The 12,323-nt window shown below is 42.2% G+C and overlaps 1 protein-coding gene across 5 annotated transcripts in view; it reads left to right on the top strand.

The window, feature by feature from the left end:
• The first annotated feature begins 480 nt into the window (after window positions 1–480).
• The window catches only part of ACSS3 (acyl-CoA synthetase short chain family member 3), a 99,763-nt gene continuing 87,920 nt past the window's right edge, over window positions 481–12,323 (top strand). For 2 of the 5 annotated variants that reach the window (XM_040595004.1, XM_040595003.1), the window contains exons 1-2: window positions 1,189–1,345; window positions 9,988–10,132. Coding sequence is in view for 1 of the 5 variants with exons in the window: in XM_040594999.1 (XP_040450933.1) it covers window positions 604–911; window positions 9,988–10,132 (453 nt within the window). In the remaining 4 variants the exon portion in view is untranslated. Of the gene's footprint in view, window positions 912–1,188; window positions 1,346–9,987; window positions 10,133–12,323 lie in introns of those variants that run through there. The other 3 variants (XM_040594999.1, XM_040595000.1, XM_040595002.1) reach the window with 3 other exon arrangements.

Consider the following 12,323-nt stretch of genomic DNA (forward strand, 5'->3'; position numbering starts at 1 on the left):
GTTTCTAAATATATGCTAAGATGTGCAAAACAAAAGATCCACTATGGATGATGGAGGTCTTCTGGGAAAAGGAATAAACTTTCTTTCCTAGTACAAACAGGATGCCTCATTTTATAACAGGGATGTTTCCTCAAAGCAGGAATGTATTTCAAGATAAATATTTAGGGAGCATTACGGCCATGTGTCACACAAATCATTAAGTCAAAAAAATCTCAGGTGTTTGGTCTTTCCTCTCCCAGCCCCGCTCCGCCGTCGGTCCCCGCTTAGCGCCGACAGGGCCGGACGCCCCGACATGGCGCCCGCCCGGGCCCTCCCGCGGCCCCACGGGGCCCAGCAGCGGCAGCTGCCCGCCCACCCCTGCTCGCCGCAGCTCCGGCCAGGGCGGAGGCGACGGTCGCCGCCCCGCTCCCAGTCGCTTACGCGCCCCCTGGCCAAGGGGAGCCGGCCTCCGTGGGCAGCACCGGGCGGGGGCGGTTCGGCCCGCCGCGGGGGCAGCCCCGCCGTGCCCCGCCGTGCCGGGAACCGCCGCCGCGGCCGCGCCGTCTTGTGCCGTCCGAGGGCCTTTTGGAGCCGTAACGAAGCCGGCGCGGCTCCCCACGGGAGATGGGTTTCCTGGGCAGGCTAGCGGCGCTGCCAAAACTTGTTGGGGCGGCGGCGGGCCGGGGCGGCGGCTGGCGGCGGGCGGGGGAGCCCTGCGCGGGCAGCCCGCTCCCGGGCTGGGCCGCCGCTGCTGGCCGCCCGCCGCCCGGCGGCCGCGCCGCCTCCTCCCGGGCGCTGGGCGAGTACGAGCAAGTTTTCAGGTCCTCCGTGGCGGAGCCCGAGAAGGTCTGGGGAGCAGCCGCCGAGCAGATCGAGTGGTACAAGCCCTGGGCCCGCGCCCTGGAGAAGGGCCGCGCGGGGAGCGCCTCCTGGTGAGTCCGCTGGGGGCCGGGCCGGGGCGCGGGGGTGCCGCTCGGCCGTGGCGGGGGGGGCCGCCTGCGGGTGTGCCGGGTGCGGGGGCCATGTGCCTAACACAGGGCTGCCCCAGGCCGTGTTCGGGGTCAGCGGGCTGCAGCTGGTGACAGAGGTGGCTGCAGAGCATGGAGGAGTTCAGTGGTTATATTTGGTTAAGCTTAATGATTAAAACCAGCGTGGACAAGTGTGTTGGGGTGAGGGGGGGTTAGCGTACACTGTAACAGGTGACTTTCAGCTATGAAAACACAGAAACGGTAGCTTTCAGAGTTGTTTAGTCTTAGAAACGCAGTAGGTCATAATTCAGAGGATGTGGTTAAGGTAATTTTGGCAAAAGCATTGGCATCGTAATACATAAATCCATCTGATGAACAGCAAACTGCCTGAAGACAGGGTATGGTACCCTTCTTATAAATCACCGGATAGGATTTACAGTACTTTCTTAAAGATAATTTACCTGTTAAAATTTTGTGTTGACCACCATTGCCTCTTTTTCAGCCAGTTTACATCATGCTCTTTGATCTTTTCTCAAAGAGAAGCTGATACAGGATAAAAACGGCAACACAGGGTGAGGGTCATCTTTGGTACATTGACCTTCTTTGCATTTTTATATTTTTCTGGTTTGATTTTAATGTAAAAATACTAATCATTCTGATAATATATTAAAAAATATTAATAATTCTCAAATCTGCCTGAATGAAGAGATACAGAACCAGCAGAATGGAGCTTGCTTTCTTGTTGTCTGATCTTATTGCTTGGCACCTCTACTAGTGGAAATTGTTTATATGTGTTAAGCTGTATATTAACCAGCACCCAGCCAAGATAAATCTCTTTTAAGTCAGCAGGGCTGTGTAACAGTCAAAAGTCCAAAAATGGATGGATAGGGTCCACTGACCATTTATAGGTCATAGCACAATTCAAAAAGCGAAGATAGGATTGCCTGTATGATAAGTGTCCAAAGAAGGGTCTAGAGAATAAGCTCTGTGAGGAGCAGCTGAGGGGACTGGGGTTCTTTAGCCTGGAGAAAAGGACGCTCAGGGGAGACATTCTTGCTCTCTATGACTACCTGAAAGGAGGTTGTAGGCAGGTGAGGGTCGGTATCTTCTTTCAGATAACTAGCGACGGGACAAGAGGAAACAGCCTCAAGTTGTGCCAGGGGAGGTTTAGGTTGGATATTAGGAAAAATTTCTTCACCGAAAGCATTTTTTTGTCAAGCATTGGAACAGGCTGCCCAGGGAAGTGGTTGAGTCCCCATCCCTGGGGGTATTTCAAAGGTCTGTAGATGTGGCACTTGGGAATGTGGTTTAGTGGCGGACTTGGCAGTATTAGGTTAACGGTTGGACTCGATGATCTTAAAAGTCTTTTCCAACCTGAGTGATTCTGTGATTTTATGATTAAAGACTAGTAAAGGTCACTGGCTCTGGCATTCCTGAGTAGAATAACAAAGAAGTCGATACAACGATTACTTTTAAAGAACTAAGAAATGGGAGTATAATACACCCTAGTGAGCATGGTTTTGCTATTAGATTCTGTCAACAAATGTGGTTTGTTTTGCTGAGCATGATGAGGTTGCTTGCTGAAAGTTACATGATTAGGTCTTTGTAAAGCATTGTGACTTCTCAGATGGAAGTAATTTGCCCTTATGGCAGGGATAACTGGATAAAGGTTCATGGACTGAAATGAGGCTTGTCTTCCAAGGTATTTTCTGGGCTCACTTCTCACTTGCATCTTTCTCCCTCTGTGAATGCAGATTGCCACAGGCTGGAATTATCTCATTAATGTGGGCAAATACCTGAAGGGAGGGTGTACAGAAGACAGAGCCAGGTTCTTTTCAGTGGTGCCTAGTGACAGAACCAGAGGCAGTGGGCACAAACAGAAACACGTGAGGTTTCCTCTGAACATCAGGAAACACTTTTTTAATGTGAAGGTGACTGAGCACTGACTGGCACAGAATTTGTTGTCGGGTCTCCATCCTTGGAGATACTTGGAGGTCCTTCTGTTGCCTCTGGGTGCCCTTGCTTAAGCAGGGCTGTTGGATCAGGTGCCCTCCAGTAGTCCTTCCAACCTCAACCAGTCTGTGATTCTGTGGGATTATACAAAGATGCAAACCTCTGAAGACTCAGTATCAGGCCCTAATTATTGTTTGGGTGTCAGGTGTCTGTCGCTTTGTTGTGGATAATAGAACACTGAGCAACTCAAGTTTGCATAAGCCTCTTTAATGTCTTAAGATGTGACATGCAATTTTACTTCTTTTTTTTAAGTTCCCCTTAAGTGATAACAGGCTGTATGTGATACTAGTGTAGCACTGTAATGCCTCTGAAGTCCCAGACAGTTACCAGCATTCAGTGTGCTCAGCAGGATGACAGGTAGGTATGTTTTTTGAGGAAAAGGCTGAATATATGAAAGAGTATACAAGAGGCTCTTCAGAGGACATGCTGAAGAGAAAGCGAAGAGGACGGAACATAGCTGAGGAAGAGGCCAGGCTTTCAACAATAATATAGTTTGCTGGTCTAACAGGGTGAGGATGTAGTTCTGAATCTGAGGCTTACTTAGGAAGCAGTTTATGGAGACCTTAAAAATGGTATTAAGAAGTTCATTTATGTGCTTCATGAGTTAGACTTCATCTCCTATTTTGGAGACATACTATTAGGTCCACTAATAAATATCCATTTTTCCCCCAATATCTTTGGTTTTGGTTGCCAAACCTGAGACTTATGGAAACAGATACTTTTCATATATTTTCCAGTCTCATTTACTTGGGTTGAAGAAGCTGAAGGAGGTGGTTAACACTTAAATGTAGCTATAAGGCAAATGCCAATTTTTGACTTCTCTAAATACTGTAAGAGCATGGAAGAAATGTCCGGCATGCCCTAGTGTGTTGTCTTTAGTCTCTGCCATTGGAAATACCAATATTCTCTCAATGGGATGCAAAATAATTTCCAAAAAGTACGTGATCAGTGTCACCATCCTGACTGTTTTGTTGAAGCAGTAATCCCGGGTACCATTGACTGTTCTAATCTGCATCAGTGGCTGGTACAGTGCAAAACGTCATCTGGTTTTGCCCACATCAGAAGTAATGAGAAGAGCAAAAAAGCATGATTGGTCAAGAAAAGGATACAGGAATTAAAATTGTTTACTGTAGAAGCCAAAATGAGACCTAAGTTTAAAACCATGTAGAACTTGGCTACAAAGTTGAAGGAAAAATGTTCTTTTGAGTTTGCTTTGAAGAGGTCAAAACTAGAAGTCTTAAACTGCAACAAGGGATATGTACATTTTAGATGTTAGAAAAATGGTTTTAATGCTAAAGATAGTGAAACTCTTGAACAAATTATTTTTGGATTCCTGTGGAATCCCACTTAGAAAGGTTAAAGCAAGGATCTTTTTAGGAATGTGTAAACAGTTTTTCCTAACATGCAGGCAGAGGGCAATTTTGCAAGTTATGTTTTTTCTCTAAGTCATAAAAGTGCAATGTAAAATCCCCTTTGAACTTTATGAATGTTACACAGATTGCTCTTCAAGTGTTGCTTACACTTAAAAATGTGACAGGATCAGTTAACATATTATCTCAAATATGTTATCTCAAATATCTTATAATGTCATGGTTTTGTCTAACAGGTTCTGTTCTCACTTCATCTAGAAATTTTTTTTAAAAAATCCAGTTGATTCCTGGGAACCTGGCTTGGTGAAGTACATATACCCTGCATGACATAAAAGGATGTTAACTATAATTTTTTTTTTTAGATGTGGTGCAAATTAATTTTAATGTAGTTTTTTCTTTTGCATATATGCCAGCTTTATTCAGAGCCTTTACTTTCTTTTTTTGTTCTTAATTATCTTTGCTTCTGAGCCATTGAATGAAGACTAAAAATTGTCTTTAAATACAGCTACTTTGATTCTTAAGATAGCAGATAATATTGGAAATGTTGGGAATTCAAAACTTTTGAATATTTGAGTGAATTAAGGCATAATTATGTGGTGCCTTCTTCACTACTGTACTTGTTTTATTACTAACAAGTAGGCTGTTGTCACATTGAAGAAAATACTGAATGCAGTACAAAAAATTCCCAGGCCATAGATAGGATGTTAAGCTGTATGTAACAGGAGTCCTGCTGTGGAAGACCCAAGTAACTGACTTGCCAAGAGTAAACTTGAACAGAAGATCAGCGCTTTTGTACCCTCTTCTACTTCTACTCCTAAAAGATTAATAGTAGTCATTTTAAAGTATGATTAAAGAGGTAAGTACATATGCATGAGATTCCTGTTTGTAAAACAACAGAAACTCTGCAAGACCTCAGGGCCCCGGTGAGACTGGAGGTGCTGAGCCCCAGTCATAAACGGGCAGTAAGTCCTAGGTTACTGTTGCAGGCAGCTTTAAAGAGGGTCCTAATGTGGGTAACCAGACTCAAATTATTAAAAAGATGCCTTATTAGAACGAAGTTATGCGTAATGTGGATTATGAAAGGCTGCTGTTTTCATGGACAGGAAAAAAGACTTATCAAAAGGATAGGTTGATATTGTCAGAATATTGGTTTAAAATGTTGCTGTGAAGCAAGCTGTTTTGATATTATAACAATGTGTGTTATAATATCAAATGTGTATTATATGTATATTTTATATATATGTGTGTATTATATGTGTGTATTATATATATGTGTATTTTATATATATATAATGCGTGATATAATAGAATGTGTATTATAAATGATGTGATTTTTGATGGGAAGAAACCTGTCATTTTTTTTTTCCACCTTGGCACCAGTGGACAGTAGATGAACTGCCAGTGAGCTGAATGCAGTTTCTTTTATGTATTAGAGTTGTTACTGTTCACTCTTTTTATTTGTTTTCCTCTGCTGCATTTGTTGATGTTATTAATTTCTCAGCATTAGGAACACTTCCTAAGACAATGTTCTTCAGACTTGGATTCAGTTGGTAAGCTGCATTGAGATAATTGTCTGGTAGCAACAGATTAGCATTTTACGGTCCTGCTTATTATGGCAACATTTACTGGCAGCTGTGACAAACATCCTGCAGATCCACCTCTGATCTTTCTGCAAACTATTGGAATATTTACTTTCTGATTCTAGACCTCTGTTTTAAGTGGCATCTCACTGATGTCCTTATGCCAAGACTGGGTCCTCGTTTCATGTTGCTGGTTCTTTCGAACTAAAACTTATTCAGGCAAATCAGAGTTCCTCACAGGTATTCATCTTGAGAATCACTGGATCAACAGAAGTTTGCAGCAGCCCAGGCCAGCTTTTCAAAGCCAGACAGCTTTTATTTGTCAACTGGAATGAGGTATTTGAGCATGTCTTTGGGTGACCGTAGAGAAGTGTGTCTTGTGCTTGTTGTCATGGTAGGTGCATCTCTGCTTCTCTGATCCTGTAAGAGCCTTGCTCCTTTTGAGCGGGGTAGAAAAGCTCTCATCACGCTATCCCAGGCAGTCTTGTTTTTTGTTTCAACCTGCAGTCATGTCGTTTTCACATACCTCCTAGCAAGTGATTGTTAAAAATTTATGTAGTAGTGTTAATATTGCCATGTATCTTTAGAAGAATCAAAGCTCCTGTGCTTGCTTATTTTTTGACCATTCTTAAGTGGTTATGCATTGTAGTCCAGGTACTGCGCTCTCCTGTTTCTTTCTTCATCTCTTCCTACAGTAATTTGATATAAAATCAATGGATGACTTGAATCCTACACAACTTTTGTAACAGTAAGTCAGAGTTTCTCTGTATTACATGAAACAACTCCCAATCCTTTATTGTTCATACAGTTCTTTTGTGGGAAGGGGTTTATAGTACAGCACATTTTTGTTCCTGGTCTCCCACTGTTTCCTTATTAATGGCATTGTAATGGAGTTGCAATAAAAGATTGTGGCATCCTAAGTGTCCTAACTGGTTTTGGTTTAGTAATTGCCATTTTTTGACAATAAAGACTATCCCATGGCATCTGTGCATATGAATATATGAATAATATATGTAATAATATTATATTAGTTCTTTACTAGACAGGAAAGGTGAAGAAGGAAATACTTTTTTAACTAGTAGTGGATTACTTTAGGTCATCTTTTTATTTCTAGTTACTTTATAACAATACAAGTAGAGCATCCCCGTAGAACTTTCTGGAAACTCTCAACTGTTTTTTTTTTTTGTGTGGTGTTCTTGTTTTTGCTGTAGAGAGATATGTGCAGATAGGAAAAAAAACCCACAAAAAGCATTATTCAGCCTGAACTTTTAATTTTTAGATTCTGTGTCATCTTTCAGTTAGTGGAGTTATCTTTGTGTCTGGTGCCTTCTGTGTTTTCTTGATGGAGGATTATGCTGCACTTGTATTTTCTTTTTCTCTTTAAAATGACAATACAAATGAAACCTGAGTTTGTGAAGTGTTTTTCTTTAATTAGAAGATGAGAATTTTCTGTAAATGTCTGACTGTTGAAGAGGCTATGACTCACATGGCTTTACAGGAGATTTTGAATCACTAGTGTAAAGCACGGTAATGTCAAATGCATTATGAATGCCAGACAAATTTACAAGATTTTATAACTGTTGGGGTCATTTAGATACAGATGCTTGTATGCTTAACTGCTATTGCGAAGAGATGAATAAGAATATTTTGAGTCCTGAACCTGTTCTTAAAAAGGATATGTGTGCATGCCTATGAAAAGTAGTGTAATAACATTTTCATAATGTCAAATTATTTTACGTGAATGTGTGCTTTTCCTGTGAAACCTTAGCAATAAAAATCAGAATGACTGATGCAGAGTGTGGCTAGCAAAAAATGCCTGGCTGAACAGAGCTTTGACTGGAACTCAGGGGAAAAAAAGGAGAGTTAATCCCCTTTGGAAGAAGGGGCAGGCAGCTCTGGAGAACTATAAGGATGTTGTGAGGTTATGCAGGGCAAAGATTAGAGAGGCGAAAGCCCAACTAGAACTCAGGCTGGTCACTGCCATAAAAGATAACAAAAAATGTTTTTAAAAATACATTAAAAACAAAAGGAGGGCCAAGGATAATCTGCATCTTTTAGTAGATGCGGTGGGGAGCATTGCCACAAAGGATGAATAAAAAGCTGAGGTGCTTAGTGCTTTCTTTGCCTCAGTCTTTAATAGCAAGACCAGGTTCCCTCTGGATACTCAGCCCCCTGAGCAGGAAGACAGGAATGAGGAGGAGCAGAATGAAGTCTCCACAGTCCGGGAGGAAGCGTTTTGTGATGTGCTGTTCCATTTAGACATGCACAAGTCTATGGAATCCACCTGAGGGTACTGAGAGAGCTGGTGGAGGAGCTCACCAAGATGCTCTCCATCATTTATCAACAGGCCTGGCTAACTGGAGAGATCCCAGAAGACTGGAGGTCAGCCAATGTGACACCCATCTACAAGAAGGGCAGGAAGGAGGATCCAGGCAACTACAGGCCTGTTGGCCTGGCTTCAGTGCCGGGGAAGGTTATGGTGCAGATCATCCTGAGCACCATCACATAGCATGTGCAGGACAACTAGGGGATCAAGCCCAGCCAGCCTGGGTTCATGGCAGGCAGGTCCTGCCTGACTAACCAGATCTCCTCCTACAACAAGATGACTGGCCTACTGGATGAGGAAAAGGCTGTGGATGTTGTCTACCTGGACCTTAATCAAGCCTTTCACACTGTCTCCCACAGCATTCTCCTGGAGAAACTGGCTGCTCATAGCTTGAAGGGGTGTATTCTGCGCTGGGTTAAAAGCTGGCTGGGCGGTGGAGCACAAAGAGTGGCAGTAATGGAGTTACCTCCAGCTGGTGGCCAGTCACAAGTGGTGTTCCCCAGGGCTCAGTACTGGGGCCAGTTCTGTTTAATACTTTTATCAGTGATCTGGATGAGGTGATTGAGTGCACCTTCAGTAAGTTTGCAGATGACATCAAGTTGGGTGGGAGTGTTGATCTGCTTGAGGGCAGGCGGGCTCTGCAGAGGGATCTGGGCAGGCCAAGGGCCAATGAGCCAAGGCCAGTTGTATGAGGTTCAATGAGGTGAAGTGCTGGGTCCTGCTCTTGGGTAACAACAGACCCCCACAATGCTACAGACTTGGGGCAGAGTGGCTGGAAAGCTGCCTGGGGGAAAGGACCTGGGGGTGCTGGCTGACAGCTGGGTGAACGTGAGCCAGCAGTGTGCCCAGGTGGCCAAGAAGGCCAACAGCATCCTGGCCTGTATCAGAAACGGTGTGGCCAGCAGGACCAGGGCAGTGATTGTCCCCCTGTACTCAGCACTGGGGAGGCTGCACCTCAAATACTGTGTTCTGTTTTGGACCCTCGCTTCAAGAAAGATACTGAGGTGCTGGAGCGTGTCCAGAGAAGGGCAGAGAAGCTGGTGAAGGGTCTGGAGTACATAGTCCTGTGAGGAGCAGCTGAGGGAACTGAGGTTATTTAATCTGGCAAAAAGGAGGCTGAGGAAGACCTTATTGCTCTCTACAACTATCTGAAAGGAGGTAGTAGTGAGGTGGGTGTCAGTCTCTTTTTCCCAAGCAATAAGTGATGACAAGATGAGAGGAAATGGCCTCAAGTTGCACCTGGGGAGGTTTAGATTGGATATTAGGAAAAATTTCTTCACTGAAAGGGTTGTCAAGTATTGGAACAGGCTGCCCAGGGACATGGTGGAATCGCCATCCCTGGAGGTGTTTAAAAAATGTGTTGATGTGGCACTTAGGCACATGGTTTAGTGATAGACTTGGCAGTGTTAGGTTAACGGTTGGGCTTCATGATCTTAAAGGTCTTTTCCAATCTAAATGATTCTGTGATTCTATGAAAGTAAGTTAAATCAAGACTAAGTTAAGTAGATTATTAGTTAAGTCAATTAAGGTACAGTAATGTACAATTTTCACTGATAGGCATATAGCTTTCTGAGCAAATTGTGAAGTTATAGAATAAAAAAATCACTTCCTGAACTGAGTATAAAGTTTTATGAGCTATAATTTAATTGAATGTTCTCATTCCATAAAAAAACCCCAAAACAAAAAATGCAAAAAAATAGTCTTATTGGTTTGGAAGGCTGGTTGTTACATTCTTCCAACTTCTTTTTTAGGTTTGTAGGTGGAGAGCTGAATATCTGTTACAATGCTGTAGATCGACATGTTGAGAATGGACGAGGAGACCAAACTGCCATTATTTATGACAGTCCTGTAACAAATGCCAAAGAAAAAATAACATATAAGGAACTTCTTGAACAGGTATGTTTGAGAATAACCTTGTTACTGAAAATGGGCAGTAAATATTGCACAGCAGGTAGATACTACAGAGATAGAGATGGTCTACCTTGCTAGCTTATTCCTTTTGTTGCGCTCATATATTGATTTATAAGCTTTACTAGCTGCACCCAATTATACCGCATCTAAGAGGTTTTGTTCTTTTTCTAGTTCATCTTTTTCTTCTGCAGTTTAATATTTTTTTTCCTTGTTGGTTAAATTTTAGACTTTTCTCTGTTGGATTTCTTACAGACACACATGCATCCCTCCACCCATTTCTTATTTCATACTTAAATGGTAAAGCATTTTATTAGTCAAGTAACTTGACCGTTGCTGTGATGAACAAAAATACAGTTATGTAAAAATGAAGATGTGTACCTTGGCTATTGCTGCACATAACCGAGTGTAAAACCAAGTGAAATTTAACAGGGAGGAGCTCTAAAAAAAGCTGTGTCACCTGCTCCATTGTAGGCTGCAGTGGTGGAGCTGGTGGCCCTGCACTAGTTTTCTGTCTGGACAGTCTGTGGATTTTGACTTGCCCATCAGCTGAGGTAGCTTACCCCTAGCTGGGCTCATGAATATCCATTTCTGCAGTAGCACATTGAGATTTAGTCAGTGCCTGACCGTGGGTTGTTGCCACCATGGCTGTTTGAAGTCTGCTCCATTCACGTTTCTCTGCTCTCATGGCTCTCAGCTGGTGGTTTGCCCTCACATTGGTTCTCTCTTTAGCTGACTTTTTTCTTCCAGTTATATGTAGCAGTTGCATTTAACAGTGTTTATAAAGAAATGTTGGAATCATACTCATATTTTTCCTTAGTGTGTTTCAGTGTGCAAGATGACTGCAGTGAATGGAACATAGTCTGCGTCAGATAAGCACGTAATGTCTGGGATAATGTGAAATTGTATTAAAAAAAAAAATACACCCCCCCCCCCCCCCCCAAACCAGTAATTCAGTTTGAGCATTATTCTACTGTTGCAAGAAAAAGAGAAGTCATACAGCTACAAAAAATTATAAACCTGTACTGCATTCTGCCTTTTAAGGAAAATACAGAAAACATTTATTCCTCACCAGTTTTCTGTTGATTTACCAAGTCCAGAAAGGAACTTGGAAGTTACTGCACAGTAAAGTGGAGCTAGAACAACTAGCTTCAGAGTTCTAAGGAATTAGAAGACTTTAAAAGGGTATAGCTCCTTATCTGGTTTATTATTTTTTTACATATTATATATATCAAATACGAAATTATAATTTTATATACAATTTTTTGTATCACAAATATATACATATATGTATATATGAAATCAGTTTATACATAGATACATAATAATGCAACATTTTAATGTAAATTGTCTTAGGTGAACTCTAGAAATTTTGTCTGAAAAGCACTTGAAAAGTAGCCCTTATTTTGATTTTTGAGCTTCATGTTGGTATTAAGTCTCCTAAGTTTGTGTCTGTATTCTCTAGAAGCATATTAAATGTTTTAGGATATGACAGATTAATCCAGAATGAGAAGATTTTGCTAGTTGACATACACATCCTTTCTTCCACATTTCCAATACATCAGTATTACTAAACTGAGTGGAAGAATTGGTTTAAGTTTTCTGGGGGTATGTAGCGGAACTCACTTCAGGAGTTCATATAATCTTACTGGTAGCTGAGTCCTGTCTAAATACTGTTGTTGAATTCTCTACAGTTTGCTCTTCTCCTTAATCAAAAGGGAATATAAGTGAAAGGCAGGATTTGAGATTAATAACTTACCTGTCCAAGCTTTCTAGTCCACTCTTGTGGAATATACTTAACTGATTTGCCTGGTAACTACTGGACACCTGATAACAAAGGTATTCACAAAATTAATGAAAATGGGAGAGTTGTGGGCTGGTATATTTTGTGTCATAGATCTTGTAGGTGCTAGGAGAGACTTTGAGAAAAGGCTTACCAAAACCACTGTGGAGTGTGGGTGATGACGTTTGGCTTACAGCACTCAGTCACTTCTTGTCACTGTGTTCTTAGTCTGCTCAGTGTAAACTAAAAGTGTTGCATCTTGTCATTTTGAAATAGACTTCCAGTGCTCTGAATGTTTCATTATAGATCAGTGTGAGTGCACATCAGACATATGTCCAAAGTTGATAAACCTCCTGGTGGGGAAAGAAGCCTTTTGCCTTCTTTCCTGATTTAAAA

Source organism: Falco naumanni, chromosome 5 (assembly GCF_017639655.2).
Source record: "Falco naumanni isolate bFalNau1 chromosome 5, bFalNau1.pat, whole genome shotgun sequence".
In the NCBI taxonomy this organism is placed as follows: domain Eukaryota; kingdom Metazoa; phylum Chordata; class Aves; order Falconiformes; family Falconidae; genus Falco; species Falco naumanni.